The sequence below is a fragment of the Pelodiscus sinensis genome, chromosome 8 (assembly GCF_052426305.1).
Source record: "Pelodiscus sinensis isolate ZL-2025 chromosome 8, ASM5242630v1, whole genome shotgun sequence".
Lineage (NCBI taxonomy): Eukaryota > Metazoa > Chordata > Testudines > Trionychidae > Pelodiscus > Pelodiscus sinensis.
The window spans coordinates 73,324,099-73,345,420 of record NC_143059.1 but is presented as its reverse complement, the minus strand read 5'-3'; the positions used below and the strand labels follow the sequence as shown (position 1 = coordinate 73,345,420).

Here is a 21,322-nt window from a genome sequence, read left to right as displayed (position 1 = left end):
TTGAATCTTTCCTGGGTGACTGCCCAAGCACTCAGCTTACAGGGACCAGTGGCTGCAGGGAGCTTGAAGTATTTAATATCTAAGTCTCTAGATTCCTTAGCTTTACCCTCTTCCAAAGGCTCCGTTCTTGGCCTCTTCTTCAGGTCTGGCGCCTTGGTCCGAAAGAAGCCACAGCAGTGCTCTGCATGTATTGGGAGCGCACTTGTTTCCCATGGGGGCTGGTAGACTCAGGCCTGTCCTCCTGAGACGATAACCCCGGGGTGGCCAGCAGCTGTCTGACTTGTTTCCTTTGTCATTGTCTCTGCAGCCTGATGCCCTGGATGCATTTAGATGGCGAGTATCTCTACCTGTCCCAAGCAGAAGACATTCGGGCCTACCGGCTTCGTCCAGACAGCGCTGGTCTGCAACGCCGTCCTCAGGCCATCTTCTCTGGCCACCAGGAGGACGTGTGTCGCTTTGTGCTCGCCGGTTCTCACCTCGTCAGCGGAGGAGGGTAAGCACAGGGCTCTTCAGCTGCACCGGCAGAGCAATTCATTTCCTAAGCCCTCTGCACAAATCCATTCCAGAGCAGATGAGTGTGCTTGCCATCCAGGGCTCCGTATCCCACCATATTGAAGTCCTTCCCTGCCAGTGCCACATGCTTCTTCCCAAGGGAGACCCCTCCAGCGGTAGGAGGCGGACACAGGGTCACACCGATGTCCTGCTCGGACCTTGGTCTCTTTGCAGATGCTGCCGATAAGGGGACGAAGATCGTGCCAGGGATCTCATATCTGTTTTTTCCTTTGCAATAACGGTGACTGTAAGGGCAATGCGCCTCCACCGCTGAGGGGCATGGGCATTCCCTAGCTACTGCTGTGCACGCAAACAACTGTCATCTGCCTGGGGAGAAAGGAAAATGAATTTCTTCCTGGGACGGGAGGGGGGAGAGGAGCATGTGACCTTCCACATAAATCTGCCCTGCCCCCAAAAGACAAATTTTGTATCTGCTCAGGGCTCTCCACACACAGTCCGGGGACTCTCCCTCATGAAATACAATTCGAAAGCAAGCTGCCGAGGTTGAAAAACACACAGACGTGTGCCAAGTTGTAGAACTTTATTGGCATAATAAGGCGGCCCATTGTTTGCCGCGTTAATACCATTCATGCAGTCCCTGGACCAAATCTTGCTCCTGGGCTTCTGGCTGCCCTGGCACGAGGGGAAGAGATGTGGCAGGAGGGTCTCCCTGCCATCCCACTGTGCTGCATCGTGTATGGACAGGATTCCGGCGGATTTCCCTGTAAGCTGGGTGCTTAGGCAGCCACCCAGGAGAGAGTCCAATGCCACCCAGCTGATAAGTAGAGCACCCACACCTGGCAGCATGTGTTTCTGTTGGTGGTGCACATCCACACCTTCCTTGGTGCACATGGCAACATTTATTCAGCACACGGATGGAAAAAACTAGAGGTAGTATTGGATTCTGGCATCCTCAGAAACACCAGAGGAGGGAATGGCTACTGTGCTGGTTTGTGCAGCATAGCCTTTCCTGGGCTCTGAGTAGGTTCCAGGCTGGTGAGAACATGCTGCCATCTGCAGCAGACCTGACCCCTGGGACAACTAGAAATGGGATCTGATGGGAACATACACACACACAGGCTGTGTCTACACTGGCATCCCTTCCGGAAAAGGGATGCTAATGTAGCACTTTGGAATAGGCAAATCCGCGGGGGATTTAAATATCCCCCGCGGTATTTGCATTAACATGGCTGCCGCTTTTTTCCGGCTTGGAGATGAGCCGGAGAAAAGCGCCAGTCTAGACGTGATTCTCTGGAAAATAAAGCCTTTTCCGGAGGATCTCTTATTCCTACTTGAAAGCAGGAATAAGAGATCCTCCAGAAAAGGCTTTTTTTTTCCGGAGAATCACGTCTAGACTGGCGCTTTTCTCCGGCTCATCTCCAAGCCGAAAAAAAGCGGCAGCCATGTTAATGCAAATACCGCGGGGGATATTTAAATCCCCCGCGGATTTGCCTATTCCAAAGTGCTACATTAGCATCCCTTTTCCGGAAGGGATGCCAGTGTAGACCCAGCCACACTGTGTGAGAGAGTGTGAGCGTGTGTGTGTGACCTGTTACACACACACACACACACACACACAGTGTGAGAGAGAGTGTGAGAGTGAGAGAGTGTGTGTGTGACCTGTTCCCCTGGGATTGCAGGTGTTCTAGTCCTTGTGCAGTTCTCCGAGCATTAACTGCAGCCACTCATCAAGTGGTGATGTGTTAGAGGACGACTTCCCACTCTGGGTTCTATTTGACAGGGACGGAAATATCATCCTCTCTAAAGTCCATGGCTCCTTCAGCATCAAGTTCTCTGCACATGAACAGGAGGTGAACTGTGTGGACTGTCAAGGGGGCATCATCGTGAGCGGCTCCCGGGACAGAACGGCAAAGGTGAGCAAGAGTTCCTTTCTTAGCTGCAGGGCCATAGCAGAGACGTGAGAGGTGGGCTCTGCCTGTGTTTAATGGCGGGTAGAGTGGAACCTGGAGCCCAGCACTTGCCTCTGTGCGGGGAGCAAAATAAACCGTATGGGGGTTTCTGGAGAGTCGCTTGTGATGCCAGTCCACCAAGAAGGGAGTCTAGCTGGAGCTGGGCAAACTAGCCACCGGCTTGAAATGGGATGGGAACAAGGTCTGTCCACGTTGCGCTTGCCTCCCTATAGCGGGGTGAGGGTTGGCTCTATCATGCTATTGTAACATGAATTCCCCTTTCTGTTTCTTTCATATCATCAAACCCTCTGGGACAGTCTCTGCTTGTGGGCTCTTATTTATGGCGTATTCCGCATTCTAGAAAGCTGTTTCCTAGGGTAGGTTTGTTGTAACAGGACTCAAAGTGTGTCTAGACAGTCGGGAAAATGACACTAACAATGGTTTCACAAGGCCCTGGATTTTTTCTTTCAGTGACTTTCTTATTAAATTGGATCTATTTAGGCAGGATGTGCCGTGGAGGCGCCTTGAGGCTGGGACTTGTTCTTAGCGCTCTGATTGAGCGGTGCCGTGTTGCTGGAGGGAGCTGGAGAAGAGTTCTTCAGAGTGGGGGCCAGTTGAGTTTTACCCCTCCCAGGTGATGGTGCTCCTAGCACTTCCCTTGGGGTATAATTCAACCCTTTGAGAAGATCTCTCTCTCCAGACGTGGGTGATGTGGGATCAGGACGTAGAAAGGGTTTTCAGTTCTTCTTTTTCACGATTGGGCAGTTGCCATGTTCCTAGCAGGTGAATCTGCCTGTGACCTTTCATTATCTCCACGGTGAGCATTTCCTAGCCCCGGCGAGATAGGGCCATGCAGTCATCCCCTCTTACAGATTAGGAACCGAGGCAGAGAAGACAGGAAAAGGGAATTGAACGTGGGTCTCTCAGGTCCCAGGCTTGCACCCTGACCCTTGGACCATCCTGTCCTTGGCTTGGCTGGCTGATCTGCAGAGGTTTAGCACTAGGTCTATGCCAGAGCTGCAATTTCTGGGCCCAGCGTGTGTCTGCTGGAATGAGTCTGAAGCTGGCTTGGCACCACAAACTGAGCTCAGGTAGGATTGTGGGGCCTGTGTGTCAGAGCAGCATGTTCTCACAGCCCCCCTGGGCAGGAGCATGACCGCCCCCCGATGACCTTGAGAGGACACTTGCGAAGGTCAAAAGGAATGAAACTTCTTTTATTTTGCCCAGTTCTGCGGCGGGAATGAGCCTCCCATGTGGCCATAATGGACAGAGGCACTTGGATTCTTGGAGTGATTTTTCTCTTGTGCACTGTAATTTCTGGGGGCTGGAAGGGGATCCGGAGCAGTGCTTTAAGGGAGCGCTAAGTGCAGCGGATGCTATTGAGGGCTCTCCCGAGTGTTGATTAGAGCTAAGCTCCGAGTAGCTGCTAATGTACATTCCTCACTGATAGGCACCAGATAGCATGCTCCGAGCAATATTTTTAACCTGTAGGAGATAGGGATGCCTTAAAAGAGTTAAGCTTTTCTTCTGCTTTTGCTGACACTAGGTGCTAAATTCCCCGCTGACGGGAATAGCCTGCAATCCTGGGCACTATCAACAAACAAACAAACACGCTGCCCCCACTTTGAAGTCTTGAAGTAAAACATTGGGGGAGGGGAGAAGAAGGGAGCTAAGGAGTCTGGAGATGGGGAGGGGGCTGTGGATCCGGGTGGGCTCTGGCGGAAGCCCACGTTGCTCAGACCTGCCCATCTCTAGGGAAGGCAGGAGGTGGGATGGTCTGAAACCCAAGGGCAGGGGAGTGTGTGTTGGCAGCCCTGGGGGAGGGGAGGCGATTCTTCCTCCCTGCCAGGAGGTCAAGGGCCTTGCCCTCTCTGCATTTCTATTGGGGGTGGGCCTACGGAGAGGGTCTGTGCTTGTGCTCCCCTAGGACAAGCTTGCAATTAAATACTCAGTAGTGGTGCAGCAGCAGGGGTGCACCCTTCCCAAGAGCCCCGGGGTGACTTGGACAGACCTTGGACAGGCTCCGGAAGCGCTGCATTGCAGGCTCTGTAGCACCGGACCCCTGCCCGGAGGGGCTTGGACAGACCTTGGACGGGCTCCGGAAGCGCTGCATTGCAGGCTCTGTAGCACCGGACCCCTGCCCGGAGGGGCTTGGACAGACCTTGGACGGGCTCCGGAAGCGCTGCATTGCAGGCTCTGTAGCACCGGGCCCCTGCCCCGAGGGGCTTGGACAGACCTTGGACGGGCTCCGGAAGCGCTGCATTGCAGGCTCTGTAGCACAGGGCCCCTGCCCCGAGGGGCTTGGACAGACCTTGGACGGGCTCCGGAAGCGCTGCATTGCAGGCTCTGTAGCACCGGGCCCCTGCCCCGAGGGGCTTGGACAGACCTTGGACGGGCTCCGGAAGCGCTGCATTGCAGGCTCTGTAGCACCGGGCCCCTGCCCGGAGGGGCTTGGACAGACCTTGGACGGGCTCTGGAAGCGCTGCATTGCAGGCTCTGTAGCACCGGGCCCCTGCCCAGAGGGGCTTGGACAGACCTTGGACGGGCTCCGGAAGCGCTGCATTGCAGGCTCTGTAGCACAAGGCCCCTGCCCGGAGGGGCTTGGACAGACCTTGGACGGGCTCTGGAAGCGCTGCATTGCAGGCTCTGTAGCACAGGGCCCCTGCCCCGAGGGGCTTGGACAGACCTTGGACGGGCTCCGGAAGCGCTGCATTGCAGGCTCTGTAGCACCGGGCCCCTGCCCCGAGGGGCTTGGACAGACCTTGGACGGGCTCCAGAAGCGCTGCATTGCAGGCTCTGTAGCACAAGGCCCCTGCCCCGAGGGGCTTGTGGCGTTTGGCTGCTCCATGGGCTGGGGCGCTAAAGTCGCTTGGGGACGCCCGTTGGGCGTTTTCCTGCTGGTGCGAGGCTCCAGCCTGATTGTGTTATGGAGAGCTCGGTCTGAAGGTTGGGGGAGGAGTTGTTTTGCTTCAAACCCAGGCTTGGGTGCCTGTCTCTGCCGACCTGGTGAGCTGATGTAGCACCTCTCTGTGTCTCTAGGTTTGGTCCCTAGCCTCAGGCAGAGCTGGGCACTGTTTACACACGGTGCAGACCGAGGACCGGGTCTGGTCCATCGCCATCAGTCCGTTATTAAGGTAACCAAGACTTTTCTTTTTCATCTGAACAGGTGTTGCCTGACTTCCTCCCCTTGCCTCTGCCCATCTCTGGTACTCGATTTGCAGATAACTCCCAGATAGCGGTGCAGTCAGCTAGGAACTTGAGGCGGGTGAGGGCAGGTGGCCAGGGAATAGACCACGATTGACTCACTGTAGCCTTCCACAGGGGCAGGAGTCTTTGGGGAGCACCCCCAGAGCCCCGGGGTCCCAGCTGTGACAGTGACGCTGTGGAAGTGGCCTCTGTGCTCGCTCCCTGCCTGCTCTCTTGTTCGTTTGAGCGGGCGCCAGTCTGAGCTTGTTTCTCAGCCCTCAGCCCAGATGGAACTGTGGCGAAACAAGGGAGCTCCCATTCTGTGTCCTGCCCTCAATTGTGACTCCAGCGTCCTGCCTGCTGATGGTGACGCAGAGAGGAGTCCTGCTGACTCCGGCCCCCTGGGAGAGTGAGCTGAGTCTGCCTGGGACTGGAGCAGATTGGATGGGGAAGCTCATTAATGGAAAGGAAGCCGCTGGTTTCCAGCTGCTGTTCTGAGCTGAAGCTGAGCGTGCAGGTGAGGCACTCGGATTGTCACTGCCCCGCCCGGGATGTCGAGACAGGGTGTGCGGCAGCCGGCATAGAAACAGCAGCCTCTTCCGACCTACTGATCAAAGAGTCTGCGCCTCCCATTTCCAAGCCTGGACTGATGAGCAGCTCTGAGAACCTGAAGTGGTGTCCAGTAAAACTGGACCGGCCGCGAACTGCCCTCCATGCCTGCTGTTGCGTTGGCCTTCGTGTCGTCCCTCCTGCAGGAGAGCTGCTGCCTGTCCTGTCTGCTGGAGGGGCCAGAGGAGCTGTCAGCAACGCCTGGATGGTGCCTGTCGACTCACATGATCCCAAATTCCTCTGCAGACTGTCCTGTGTCCCCCGGTAATAGACACTGCCAGGGCTCTGCCATCCCTGAGTTTCAATGGGCTTAGTGAGGGATGCATTTGAGGCCAGCCCAATGCCAGGAATTTCCCTCGAGAATGTGTCCTCATTAGATTTCCAAGCCAGTTTTGCAGGCCCCCGCCCGTTTTACACAGGGTGCATCCAGCGGGTGACGGAGCTACACCTCCAGCCCAAGTGAGTGTCACCTGTCCCTGGTTCCATGATACTTCGAGTGCGTGTGTGTGCAGGCCGCTCTCAGAGCCATCCTCAGCCGTGGGCTGAGGCACCTGCGCAAGGTGGCTTTTTGGGCCTCCAGTCTCTTGGCTGGGGGCCACGTGGTTTTCCTTCTGCCGTGGCTGGGAAGAGCTGAGCAGTGCGCTGCTTTATTCTCCTAAGTGATGACCTGTGGCGCTGGCCTCTTGTCAGGACACTGTCTCCTCTCCCCGGCGCACACACACTCTGTCACAATATTTACCTAGCGTCTTTTCCCCCCGCTGGGTGATAAATGGGTGGCTGCAGAGCAGCTACCCCGCAAGCGAGCAGGCCCGGATCACTCGCTCGTTTCATGAGACCGCCAATCCCGTCAGCCTCCCCTCTGGCTGCCCCTCCATATTTTTTTTAAAAGAATTAGAGCCGATTAGCCACGTCATTAATTCTTCAATTTGACGGCTGATATAGCAGGGCCCGAAACACACTGCTGACCCCGTATAATGGAAACCCCGCTCCTTAGCACATTGATGATGGGAGAAGTTAATTAAAATTCCACAGAGTGAAGGTGTCGGCTAACCTATAAACCTGTCGCTTTTAAGAACAAATCGCTGCCATCCTAGAAGAGAGAGGGGATCAGAGCAGGGGCAGGCAGGCGGGTATGGGAGTGGGGGAGCAGGCGTAGGGCCAAGGGGCAAGGAGATGGACTTTCACTAATACACGCATTGTTTGCTGCTCTGCTCTCTAGCCAGGCCAGCTGTTGGGGGGTTTGTTGTCCCCGCATGAGCCCTTGGGATTCTGTACTTTCCTGCTTTGCGTGCTGGGCTGAAGAGGGCAGGGGGGACTCAGGATGTAACATGGTTAGTGCCATTCATCGGCACGAAGAGTCATTCTCTGAAGTATAATATCGCTGCATCCCAGGCGCTGCACAGCCTCTGCCCGATTCTCCCCTCTCCCGGGCTGGCGGAAAGGAGGAGCACCTCCCGACAAGTCAGCAGCTACCCCGGTGTGCTGCTGACACAAGTTCAGCATCTGGCCCTCTGTGTCAGGCTCGGCCCTAAAGTGGCAGAAGACAGAAGCTCTTCAACCGTGCACAGCTGCGGGCACAGGAAGTGAACAATGCCACCCAATCAACCTGAACCGCCATGTTCTTAATTGGGGAATTGGCCAGGACACACGAGTTAAAACCCCAACCATTTGGAAAAGCCCCTTGGATTCTTTAATCACCATCATCAGTCAGCACTTCAGGCTCCCGTCTTGGTTTTCCGTGTCCTAATTCTTCTAGTCTCCTTCGTCCGAAGCATTGGAGACGGCCCCGGATGGAGATAGGGCGCTGGATGGGTTGGCACTGAGCATTCTCTTGTCTATGTGCTTTCCTGGTTGGTTCTTGCTCACATGCTCAGGTCTAGCTGATCACCGTAGGTGTGGTTAGGAAGGAGTGTTTTCATCTTGCTTGGCAGTGTGGGGTCTAGGTCAGCTTCTGGGACCAGCTGGGTACATCTCACTTCATCATTTCCCTGCCGTTGCAATTTGTAAATGCACCCAAATGCTCTTGTTTTGTATTTAAAAAATACAGTCTCAGCTTTGGACCCTATCCAGTCATCAGTGCGGTGAAAGAAGTAAAGCTAGAGTTACCGGATGGTTATTGCAGTGTCTGAAAATGTTTCTTTGTATCTTCAGATCTCTGCAGCAGCAATTAATTTTTGTGGCTCCCTGTGAACTGCATGTGTTCTGATAAAGGGCAGTTGGGGGGTCTACGTTCTCTGCTGCGAAGCTACTTTGGAACCGCCTAGAATCATAACTTCTATAGGAGGCAAACCGAGGTCCCTCCCTGTATCATAGCTTCAGTGTGCCGCCTCTGGTGGGGTTAGCTGTGTGAAGGGCACTGGTGGGCTAGATTGGGCAGGAAGTTAGTTTCATCTGTGCGGGCGGGTTAAAGGAATTTTACAAGCCTCTAAATCCTGCTGATGCTGCTCAGGTGAATTGTCCCGGGGAGCTGGAGTTAGGCCCTAGATTTGGAAAGCGCTAGCACCCTGGAGCTGTGGAAATTGCCTGAAAATCACCGTTTGTAGAGTTAAGGGGGAGTGGCAAAGAAAAGCAGATGCTCTGACGGTGGCGTGAATGGTCTCTGTGCCTAGCTGCTGCAGTTTGCTCCCCATAACGTCTCCCCCGTCTCGTTGAGAGCGAGGTGGAAAGGCTCCCTCCGTACACTGAATTGCCCTTCTCGGCCAGTTCTCATCCGTCCCCGGCAGGTAGCGGTCAGGAGTTTGTCTTCTGCTGGTAAGCGGGTGGGTGGGGACCTAAGCAACTTGCCAGTGACTGGAGTTCCAAACCCCACTAGTACAACTAGCACCTCTTGGTTGGTCCCTTTGCTGGCAACCTCAGCAGAGAGGAGTAAAGGGCTGTAGAAGTTTTATCACCTTCCTAAGCCTGGAGAGGCCCTGCAGAACTAGGGTGAGAGACGCTTGCTGCGTGTTGTGGGGTACATTATACTACGGAGCTGTTCTGTGGAGGACGAGGACCGTGCTTTTCAGGGATAGCGATCAAGCACCTTTTAAAAATGCTGCTGCATTTATTTGGGAAGTTTGAACAAATTGCCAAATCCATGCCTTGCAAATACCAGAAACAAACCCGTCCCAACGGTTAGCATCTGTTTAAAGAGACGGTAGCGGGATAGCTAGTTGTTATATCTTTCTCTTTAGCAGGTTGTCCCTGTGTTCTAGCCTGAGCATCGTACAGTATCTATAGTGGGCCGTTTCTAGTGATATTTATTAAATCACCTACCTGTTCACTGCATTGGCTTCACTAGGACTCCTCCTCCATGCACGTTTTGCACCTGTCCTGTTGGGGGGATCGGGGCAAGGAAGGTCAAAACTTTGATTGTCTGTTGAGTTAGCCCTCTCTTTATGATGCACACGGAACCATACCGCTCAGCTGTGTGACTTCCTCATTGTCACGTGATGCACACATGCCGGGGGGAGGGCTTAGCTTCACAAGTGTGGAGCTCCCTAACAAAGTTATATGGGTAAATGCATTGCTACACCTTTGGTTTCCTCTCCCTTCCTGTCTCTGCACACGCGCTCCTCTTGCATTCAGTACAGCCAGCATATCTGCTGCTGAGTGCCCTGCAAGCACCTCGGGGACTTTGGGGAAGAATGTGGGGGTGTCGAACAGGGCAGCTGCACTGCACTGCAGCTTCAAGGCTCCCAAGAGCTGGCTCTCCATTATGCTTGCTAACACCGCAGTTAAGGTCACAAATGTGCTTCCGCTTCAAGAGCCCCAGTGTAGCTACCCACTGCCTACTACCAATACATTTGCCTTTTGAACTCTGTGTAATGTGCATGTTACATTTTTTGTTTCATGCTGCTCACTGGGGTGACTTATTTGTGTTTGGGGGCCCATCCAAGTCCGCATGAAATGGAGCGATTTAAATTTGCAAAGTGAATCCAACCCTCTGGGGTTTCCAGTGGAATCGCTGCACCTTCATGCTTCATGTCTCCCCGAGGTGAGGGAAGCCAGAAAAGAGAGGCGATTGCCATGCACCATTTGATCTGGGGCTGAGTTTATGGCGAACACCCGGTGTCTGTGCCTGCCAGGTCTGGCGTGAGAAACGTTGCCGTGTGTGTCGTGCTGTCTAAATACACCTTTCCTGAGGAGAACCTGACGGTAGCTCAGGACTTTATTTTATGGCTGAGAGACTTGTCAATTGGAAAGAGACCTAGTGGACTCTGGAAAGAACTCAACTTTATCCTCAGCCCTTCAGAAATCCTGTGGCACGGAGCTAACTCCTTCCTCTCTTTCAGTGTTTCCCTTCCACATTGCAAACCTCTGGGGCCCTTTTCCAAGCAGGCTGGCACTCAACAAAGGCGCCATGAGCACACTGGCACAGCCTGCTTTTCCGATATCTCTCCGCCACAGCAGATGTGGCTCTTGCTTGCAGGCTAAGGCAGGCGCAAACCTTTGCATGCAGGTGATCACCGCCACTGAGCATTGCAGCTGCCTGAGGGCACTCTCCTCGTGCTGCTCTGGGGTAAATGTGCATACCAGAAAGAAGTCAGGAACATGCCTAGGACTCCTGCCATGATTCAGGAGCATGACACTTCTTATTTATTTCCACGTCACGTGACTTGGAATAATTGGGACTGTTTTATAATGCGTGCCTAGCAGAATGTCTGAGCCACTAGACTGCAGTCATGCTGACCGCCCCACAGGAGTGAGAAATTTGGCCCAAGTTCAGATGGCGCATTCAGGATCATAACCTGTAGCTTATTCATTTTGAAAGGAAAAATTTGGCTGCCAGGCTTTTTCTATTAAAACCCCATCTCTTTCTTGCTGCAGGATATGCATTGATGGAATGACGGGAAAAGCATCACTGAATATAAAGGCAAAAGGGAGTCCTCTGGCACCTTAAAGACTATGCTGCAGGGCTTATACCATCTCATAGAGATGGAAGGGACCGTGAGAGGTCATCAAGTCCAGTCCCCTGCCCTCACAGCAGGACTAAGTAGCATCCCTGAAAGATTTGCCCCAGATCCCTAAATGGCCCCCAAGGATTGAACTCACAGCCTTTGGTTTAAGCAGGCCAATGCTCAAACCACTGAGCTAGTCCTCCCCCCTAACTTAACTCGAAATAAGCTGCACAAACTGAGCTACGTCAATTGCATAGCTTATTTCAAAATAGGGAGCATCTACAAAGCCCTCTTCCTCTGACTTCCCTTACTCCGCGTACAGTGAGGGTTACAGGAGTCGGAGTAAGAAGTCCTCCAGCCTGCTGCGTAGATATGGACGAAGTTATTTCAAAGTAGCGCTAGTTATTCCGAAATAATGTTGCTGTGTAGATGTTCCTGCACAGATTTATTTGGGCATCAGCTTTCGTGGGCAAAGACCAACTTGGTCAGATGCATGAAGTGGTTTTTACCCACGAAAGCTGATGCCCAAATAAATCTGTTAGTCTCACAGGACTCCTGGTTGTTTTTGCAGATACAGACTAACATGAATATAAAGGGAAACTGAAAATCTTTGCATAAAATGAAAAACCATTCTTGTAATTTGTATGTGTGATTCTAATTCATGAGTGGGATCAGAGAGCTCTGGCACTATGGCAGGGCCTAGCAAGACGTAGTCACTAAATTTAAAGACAGAGCAGCTGGGTGTCAGTTCTTTGAATTTACCTGCCAAGACCTGTGTCTGGGATGCTGTGTTTCTCTGGAAGTGGTCAAAAGCAGGACAGGAAACCCGAGGGAAAAGAGCAGAAGTCTGGGCTGAGCTGGTAAATGGAGAAGTTTTTGGTGTACATAAATTAGAGATTTGTAAGTAGTGTGTGTGCGCGTTTCTTACTGAGGCGAGCTCTGACCTGAGGTAAGGGTAGATGCAGCAGCAGGCCCTTTGAGACATGAATGATTTGACAGCTCTGCCATCTCTGTCCAAGACACTGTTAAGTTTGTGTCAGGGTTGGGTGGATAGATACGCACGTGTGCCTCAGAGCCAAACCTGTGCAGCGATGATCTTTGCTGGCTTCCCAAAGGCCATTCAGCTAGAACCAAGTTCTTCTAAACTTTACTCCTGCTCTCAGCAGAATTCTGTGGTGCTGTTCACTGTTTGTGTTCGGGCACTTGGCTTATAGCTGTTTAATTGATTCATCATTTAATTTTTGCGTAGATCTACTAATCTGACTTGATTCCGCATCAGCTGGAACCTTGTCTGCAGCGATCTCTTCTTTTGATATCTCAAAGTTTCTCAGTTAGCCCGGTGTAAATCAGCGGTGCTGTTTTGAGGATTCACAACAGCCAAGGATCAGCTTTTAAGGTGCATTCTCCTGTGAATATGGAAAAAATAGCACCGCCTTCCTTGATAGATTTCTCTCTCTGTGTATCAGAATCGGACCTGCTGACGTTGGCAACGTTTTTGGGTCACTGTTTCTTGCTGTTAACTCGACAGAGCCAAAATGCTGGTGGGAAGTGAGCTGGGTTTTACGCTGGCTCATGCATTGTCTTTGGAATGGCTAGCAGAGTTCCCAATGTAGGAAGTGGTGCCTGGGCTGTGCGGGTGTAACCTGGCAGAATGCAGGCGGATTGCCTAGATGAAACTCAGAGGAGAACTGAGTCTGCAGGAAGAGCCCCACTTGGCTTGTCAGATCCCAGGTGGGGTTTACAGAGTTGGCAGTCGGTAAAACATCCAACAAATGGTTCTGATTTGTGTGGAGTCTGTGAGGCAGTGAACATGGAGCTCCGTGATGATCTTTTGACAGAGACGTGAAACTAAAAATAAAATGCAGAAGGCCTTTTAGTTCGTTTGCTTTCTCTCCGTCTCCCTCAGCGGCTGAAACAGCCCTCTCCAGCCAGCGTCTGTGTGCTCTGACCCTGCTCCCCATATGTTGGAAGGAATAGCTCGGGTTTTGGTGAGACTGAGTCTTGTTTAGTTAGTGTGTGATATTGAGTTTCTATTTTGCTTTCTCCACTTGAATGAACACCCATACACATGAGTTCCCTCTCCTTCCCCCAAGCACACACACCTACAGAGGCAGCTGTACGCATTTTACTGCCTTCCGCACCTTTTTAATTCATACTCTCCCTCCTGCCACCCTTCCTTAGCTGGCAAAGTTGTATCAATTGCAGCCTTGGGGTGCTGTGATAATATTTACTACATGTGTTGCAAAAAGAAGTGTCCTTTTTGGATGGGTTTCACTGTATCAAGTGGGCAGTTGAGTTTGTCCAGTGTGTCCGTTTCTGATCTAGTGCTGTTGCGTGTTCTCCTGAGGGTGGTTTTGTTTCTTTCTTCGTGCTCAGGGGAGAAGTCTGTTTCTGAGAGCTTGGTGGATGTTGGGGGAGGAAGGATATAGCATCTTCCTTGTACGTTAACCAGCAAAGGAGAAAATGCGGCTGTCTCATTTTCTCCTGTCACGTTGATTACAGTTCAGGAGGCCGACAGACTTATGTCTTCCAGTTTCTTTTTCCAATTTGTGATCTTTGTCTTCCTTTTTCAAACTTCCAGGGGAGAGAAGGTAATTTTCCTGGACCTTGGCTGCTATTTACTTTTGCTTGGCTGTACAGCGTGCCTTTGTTTTTCCACCTTTGATCAGTGTCCTGCCGACAGATAATTTAGCAATTGCATCCCAGGGTGGAAGTGTGGAGTTAATGTTAAAATTAGTTGTTTTTTCCCCCCCTAACTTCTCTGGCTGCTGAAGCAGAGAAGGAGGTGAGGAGGGCCATAAATTCTAGGGCTGGCGATCCTGCTTCTTGCAGAGAAATGCAAGCCTCTGATGTCTCCACCACACTTTCATTAACATTTAAATTAAGGGTTTGTTTTTCAGGCGGCTTCAGAGTCATAGCCCTTTCCTGGCCTGACACATGCAAGGCTGCTCTCTCCTGCTTGCAAGCCGAGTGGACAACAGTAATCAGTGCTTATTTTCTGATCTTCCCCTGGGGAGGGCAGCGACCTGCCACGCTGCGCCACAGGTTCAAAGAGAATCCGAGCCCGAGCTGCAAAGGTAGAGGAGCAGCAGGATGCGGGTTTCACTCCTACAATTACAGAGTGCGGTGTCTGCTCCCCTCCCCTCTTTTTCAAAGAGGTGGCTTAGGGGTCTGCGGCTGTGTGCGCAGAGGCCTGTAACCATTCAGCCCCCCTTCCCCCGGCTCTCGTCCCCACCAGGACTGGGGAGCTGCGCAGAAGACGTGAGCTCTTGCCACCAGGTGGGAAGTCAAGTGGCATCTTGGTCTCTTTTGTGTAAAGCAAACAAGCAGAAATGAAGGGGAGCTGGAGGCTGGCTTGTGTCCTGACGGGGGCGTTAGCCATGCGGGGTATAGTTGTGAGGGCAGGCTGCCGAGGGAAGAATTATCGGGGGGCCTCTGGAGAGGTTTCCTTTGTGTTCTGTGCAGTTGTGGTGTGTGCATGCCCAGGCACGTGGGTGGGAGGGCCTGTGAGTTTATCGTCGCTGAAACGGGGCTCTGCGAGCCATGGGGCTGGTTTAAGTCTCACCAGAAATAAGGCCTGCCCAGTAAGCGACTTTCCAGGGTGGTGACTGGTCCTCTCTGAGTCTGAGATGCTGATGGTGAGGAGGTGAGGTGGCCATCCCTCCTTCCCTTCTCCCGAGTTTCGCCTGCCACCCCGGTGTTGCTGGGGCAGGGCAGTTGGGGAAGCGCATGTACTGTGAGATCTCAGCCCCTCCACTCCGGGTAACCTGGTGAGATGCTCTTGCCCACAGTGTAAGAGGAGTGCTGCCGGCTCCCTCTGTGCGCGGGCTTGGGAGAGGGAGTTGGAGGGCCACCCTCAGCATCTGGGGCAGGCGGCAGGCAGAGCGGGAGTGTCTGGCTGCTAGAGGCACAGCTCTGCAGACACCTGCCTCAGACGCTGAACTGATCTCTACTGCAAGGGCTCCTGCAGCCTCTGTAGGCTGGTTCTGTTCACTCTCCCTGCCAGCTGCCTCCTTTCTTCTTCTCCTCGTGACCCCCCCGCTTGCAGCATGGTTCCCCTCTCTGCTGCGGGCTCCTGCTGTGTACCCAGCAGCTGCTTTCCTGGGGCTGCTTCCGGTCCCTGTCTGTGATTCCTTGTGGTGGCCACTTGATGAGGCAGCTAGGCTGAGCTCTGCTCCTTCCCGACTTGGTGAAGCAACTGGGAATGGGGACGGCAGTGAGCAATCTGCCAGCTCTCTGGAGACCAGTTTCTGAGTGAGGACTTGGTAGTAATTACGTGTAACAGCTTGGAACCAAAGAGGTGCAAGGTGGGCACGGCGTGTGCTCTAAGATCTTGCATGACTTCCCCTTCCCTTCCCCCTCTGCCCCGTTAGCTGGCAGCAGTAGTAGACTGTCCCCCTTTCTGGCCTGCCCATTGAAGACTAGTTCAGTCTAAACAGACACAGGTCGGAGGTAGGGAGGCATGATCCAGCATGGAAATAATAAGCATTCAGGTTGGTGGGAATCCCGGGGCTTTATTGGTATGACTTTTGGCAAAGCAATCCCGGCCCTGTTCCTTGTAGCTGTGGTGGCAGAAGTGGGTCTTGAGGCGGGACCTGGCTGGCGTGGGAGAGCGTTCCCTGCATGGGGAAAACACGATGTGCAGTGCGAAAGCCCCATGCTGAAGGATAGGACTCTCGCTGGCCAGCATGGCAGAGTTGACTTGCCACACACAACCCATTTGAGGCATGTGGCCCAGATTCGAAATCATGTGCTGAAAGCAGCTTTCCCCGGAAGCCAGGCACCGCTGCCATGTCCGATCTAGGCTTGGTTTTTAACCTGGTCTTGCCCATTGGCGGCATGGTGCTGGAGAGCAGGACCCTTGCTCTAATCTGGGTTGGCAGTTCCCGGGTACATTTCAAGCAGCCTGAGCAGGTTGAAGTGTCCTGTATGGCTAGCGGTGGCACAGCCTAGTGGGCAGAGCACATGGCCAAGTACTGTCTGAGTAGCACAGCTCTTATTAAAACAGTACTGCTGAGGGCTGGAAGGGATCGGTCAGTGTGTGCGTCCGGGACTGGAATTCAGTCCCACCGTCTGCCAGGGTGTGATTCTGTTTCTGACTGCGCACGCTGGGGCGTTGTGCAGCTGGAAGATGATTCCAGTGGAGGAGCTTCCGCTGTATCCCTTGGGTGACAGTTCTGCTGTCTTGCTCGCTCTTCCAGTCTGATATTTATGCTACATAGAACTTCGTCCCTGCACTGCCATTACCCCTTCCTCACCTTCCTTCAGCCTCCCGAAGGAGTCTTGTTGGTCAGCCCACCTGACCTGTTCCGGCTCCAGTTCACATGCAGAATGAGAGCTTAGTGAGAGGTGATAGCCAGCCCCTTGCAGGGTTTGGGCTGTCAGTGTTTGGAATCTAGACTCCTGTTGTTCGTCCTCCTTTGGTGTGTGGGCCCTCTAGCTCTGTGGGCTCTGGTTTTGTGCTTCTTTGTGCCAGTGAAAGTCCTTTGAGTTCGGCAGAACCGCTCCACACCAGTACAAGGGCGGTTGCAGGGAACTCCCGCGAGACCCTTTTTTGAAAGATCCACTGTATTTACGAGCGAGGAAGGGGGAAATGCCTGCCCCTGTTCCCTGCCCCCCAAGGCTTCCACCTCCCCCCACATTGTCTCGAAGGGCTTGGTGCATCTTTGATTAGGTGTGGGTCAAACGAATTTCCACATCGTGACCTTAATAACTGGGGTTGATTGGCAGGCGGTCTGTAAAGAGGGAGCAGCCAGCCCCTTTCATCTCCCTTAGCGCTGTGCGGGGACAATGGGCCAGCACATTTTCCTTGTTGTTCCTCATTTGAAAGGGTCGTATCTCTACGAGGTACCTGTGACACGGGGGTCTCATAAAGGGCCCTGTCAGTGTGTCCAGAGGCCAAGACTACAAAGACAATCAGTGAGGGGGGGTCTCAGCTGACCACTGAGGAAAAGAGGGGAGGGTCCTGGAGGCAGTGGAGGGAGAAGCAACCCCTGATGGGAGACCTTCGAGGAGGGCGGGGGGAGGAGGCGGCCCATTTTTGTCCCGAACTCATCAAGCACATCTGCAGAATTGTCCCAGCCGCTGCCTCCCAGTTTCAAAAGAAGATGATCGTTTGATAAACCGTCCTGATTCACCACTTTCTCACAAGGGAGGGAGCCCCACCTTTGACCTCTCTGATTTCACATTGGGCCCAGCGTTTCTTCCCCCCACTCCAATTGCTGGCGAACCTTTGAAATGCATCCCCGGCCGGTTCTCTCTCTCGCTCCCCCTCTTCCCCTTGACGGGTTCCCCTTTCCCCTCCCCCGCCCCGCTCTCTCGCTTTGTAAAAAGCAGGCGCGCTGCTTTGGAGTTTCGGCGAGTAATTAGTACAATCTTTCGGCAGCACAATAAAACGGCAGCGCTGGGCCTGCACGTTCCCACCATTTACATACTCGCGGGCATGCGAGAAAACAGGTGGCCTTCCCAGTGCATTGGCGCCTGTGAAAATCATTTGGAAGGCAGGGAGGGGAGGGTGCCGGGACCCACTCGCTCCGGCTAGCTATCGGAATGTGCATGAATATATTAAAATATTTTCACACAATGCTTGTATTTTCCAACGGGAAGAGGCATCTTCTCGATGAAAGGCAGCTGGCCCAGACGGCAGGCCCCTTTTAGAAGGCGCTTTCCCACTCGGGGCTCGTTCGCATGGACCAGATTGGAAGGGGGGCAGGAGGGGGAATGAGTCTCCAAAGAGCAAATCTTTGTGTGTCTTGCCCAAGCCCATTTCGGCCGTAGAGCCGAGTTGTGGGGATTCCTGTCACCAGCAGGGGCTCTTAGAGGAGGTCTCTGGAGGCACAGAGGTATAAAGATGCCATAGTTTGTAACGTCGGAGGTAGCTGGGAAACGAAATTCCCTTGCTGCAGCAGGAGGGGCTGACATGGCTCCGTCCATCACGGACAGCATGAGCAAAGTGTCTGTTCGGAACCAGGAACGTTCTTACAGCGCTTGTCCACATGGCACAGAGGTAACTAAGCCACTTGCCCAAGGCAAGTAAGGGGCAGCGCTGCCATTAGAATCCAGGAGTGGCTGCCTTCCAGTCCTGGGTTTATTAGACCAGGTTCTCTCTCTGGTAGCATTGCAGGGTTTTTAAACGCACAGTTGAACCTATTCGTGGAGTGGCTGGGTCTGGTGGAACTCCCTTTCTCAGGCAGTAGGATCATAGATCTTAGACTCACAGAGCACTAGAACTAGAAGGGACCTCGAGAAGTCATCAAATCCGGCCCCCTGCCCTCCCGGCTTCCCCATCCCCGTGTGGCTTCCATATGTCGCAGGGTGCAAGTTCGAGTCCCTGGGCTAGTCTAACTGTTCTGCAAAGGAATGGTTTAACTGGATGGCTTTACTGCTCACATAAGCCGCAGTCATCTGGAGGGAAGCAGGGGAAGAACGCTGGTAAAGGCAGTGATGGGTGACCTGCGGCCCCTCGGGGTTCTGTGGGTCAGTCGGCACATCCTGCAAATGCTAAGTCCGCAAGCGCAGTTAGCAAAAGTGCCCGATACTAGGAGACCATCTCGGTTGTGACAGTCTTGTGGCCCATTGAGATGCAGGGCCACTCGTGCAGCCCACTCGCTGGCCTAGGTTGCCCATCGCTGAGTAAAAGGGTAAAGAACCAGCAGTAGATCCCTTGGCCAAAGGTGGAGTCTCTGTGTGTCTAGAACACGGTCTCTGGCTCGAGACTGAGACTGGCCATGCATCCATTGTGTGCTGGCTCTGGCCTGGGCACTTAGAGAGCTGCCGGTACGCAGAGTCTTGGTGCTGCCTACAGTCTCGTGCAACCACTATTCATAGAAGCTACGTCTAGACCAGTGGTGTGCAACCTTTTTTCAACCGCAACCTTCATATACTCATGTCTCGACCCCCAAGATAATTTGAGCAGCACAGTGCGGCACTTAGATCCAGCCGGGGACTAGGCCCAGCTGTTGGTGGCCCCTCGGTGCGGCACTTAGATCCGGCCGTTGGCAGCACCCCAGGAAGACATCCGCGACCCCCAGGGTGGATGTGACCCACGGGTTGCGCACCACTGGGCTAGACTACGAAGAAACGTTGGAATAAGACAATTGCGAACCGCAGTTTGTGTATCTTTCTCCGCTTTACTTTTGAAAGAGGCTTTTCCAAAATTTGGTGTCTACACGGCGCCAGATTTTGGAAAAACGTGCTCATGTGGGCCATCCCTTCATCCCTCTACAACGAGGTTTACAGGGATGGTGAAAGAACGCGTCCGTTTTTCCGAATTTTTTTCCAGTATCCCAGAAAAGCGCTGCAGTCTAGATGTAGCCAGATTCCCAAAGCACCTCCCTGGACCCCCAGCAAACTCCCCTGCCCCAGTCAAATCCACCCCTAGAAGGAAGGAGTCTTGCAGGGGTTCCGGAAGGTCCCTTGATTATCTCTGGGAGATGAACCGGGAGCAGCGAGCTCTGTATCCGAGGCCCTTTCCTGGGCCTGCCCTTTTTAAAGCAGGGGCTGGAGCTGGTGGGCCTGAGTCGACCCCGACTCCGATTGCCCGGTTGCCTGCACCCAGCCATTCCATACAGCAGAGCCCTTTGCAACTGGGCGCACCACGGTGCCAGCCTCACTCGAATACATCTAGCATGCGAAGGCAGGAAGGGCCCGTGGGAATAGGGCCCTGACGTCTGACTCTCCCAGCCTGTTCAGCATTGTCCCTTGTGGTAGATTTCACAGTGCAGAGACCTTAACCCTGCCAGAAAAATTACCAGCCTTCACACCGGCAAGAGGTTTTACTTCTAAACGGTTTTATCCAGACGTTCCCCTTGCCTGCACTCCCGCCCCGCCTGCCCCTCTCGGCACTTCTTAAAGAGGCAGCAAGAAAAAAAAAAAGAGCTTTGCTTTTTGTTCAGGACGGGGGTTAGAAAGGTTGCAGGGGGCATGTAGCCCTCTCATAGGGGTGTCTTGTCAGGGCGCGGCATGAAGGGCACAAACAGATCATAACCTTTAAATGAAAATGCGGTGGAGGGGAGAGATGAAAGCATTGAAACAAATTAGATACATCTATAGGGGGTGCTCAACTGGAGAAAATTAGCATTTCTTCCTAATTGGAGTGCAGGGCATTCCATTACAGGGTTTCCTTACAAGGTTGGAGAGGGCGGTGGGCCTCTCAGGGGAATTTCATTCCCCTTGTTTGTGCTTATAAAAGTAAAAATATATTTGGGAGAGAATCAGGGAGTTGGGAGAAGGACTGGGTTTGAGTGAGGGCTTTAAAAGTACACCAGGAATGGAGGTGGGAAGTGTTAGCTCCCACTTCCTGGTACCCGGGGCGCGCGAGAAAGGTGGAGACGGATCTTAAAGTTCTGGCTCTTTATGGGCAAAACTTGAAAAATAACCTGTTAGCAAATTAGGCTGGTTTAAACCACCCCAAAAAAACCTTCTCTCCCCCCCCCCCCCCAAATAGTGTCTGCCCCAAAGAGATTACAGTCTAAGGCCTTGTTGGTATTCAAAATGCGGACAAGGCACAATTAAAAACAAATTAAACAGAGGGAGTTTTCTCATCTTAACTTGAGAAAAGCCTGACGTACATGAAACTGCATTCCCCCTGCTGCTTTTTGCTTGTTCAGGTAACTGCTTATTATCCCTTTTTGTTAAACCAGGGCACACTTGGCTAGACATGCGGCCTTTCAGTTGGATGTGACATGACTGAAGATCACTCCGGTAGCATAGGTTAGGTGTGAGCATAGGTAGGTGGTTCACACGAGACGTGTATGTATAAAAAAGAAACGGGAGTGTGAAAGCCACATGGGCTTGTTAGGTTATGTCTACACAGCACCCTAAACTCAAAATAAAATACGTAATTTGCGCTATGCAAATGGTGTATTTTGTTTCGAATCTATTTTGAAATAGCTTATTTTGAAATTTGGTGTGTCTACACAGCACTAGATTTTGAAATAACATGCCATTTTGAGCCATCCCTTATCCCTTGTGCAACGAGGTTTACTGGGATGGCAAAATAGTGTGCCTGTTATTTTGAAAAATATTTCAAAATAACAGGCGGCTGGTGTAGAAGTGGGGTAACTATTTCTGCTATCCCGAAATAGTCGTGCAGTGTAGATGTACCCTTGGTGACTGTGGGCACTGGACAGTGCGGAAGAAGGGATGGAAGGGAGAAGAGGGCAGTGGGTTGGCCTCCCCGAATGT

General features: G+C 52.8%; 1 protein-coding gene across 2 annotated transcripts in view; it reads left to right on the top strand.

Annotated features, from left to right (window-relative positions):
- FBXW4 (F-box and WD repeat domain containing 4) overlaps positions 1-21,322 on the top strand; it is a 93,635-nt gene that overhangs the window by 24,801 nt on the left and 47,512 nt on the right. For both annotated transcript variants that reach the window (XM_075934514.2, XM_075934513.2), the window contains exons 3-5: positions 308-493; positions 2,294-2,426; positions 5,502-5,596. In XM_075934514.2, the coding sequence (XP_075790629.1) occupies positions 308-493; positions 2,294-2,426; positions 5,502-5,596 (414 nt within the window). The remainder of the gene's footprint in view (positions 1-307; positions 494-2,293; positions 2,427-5,501; positions 5,597-21,322) is intronic.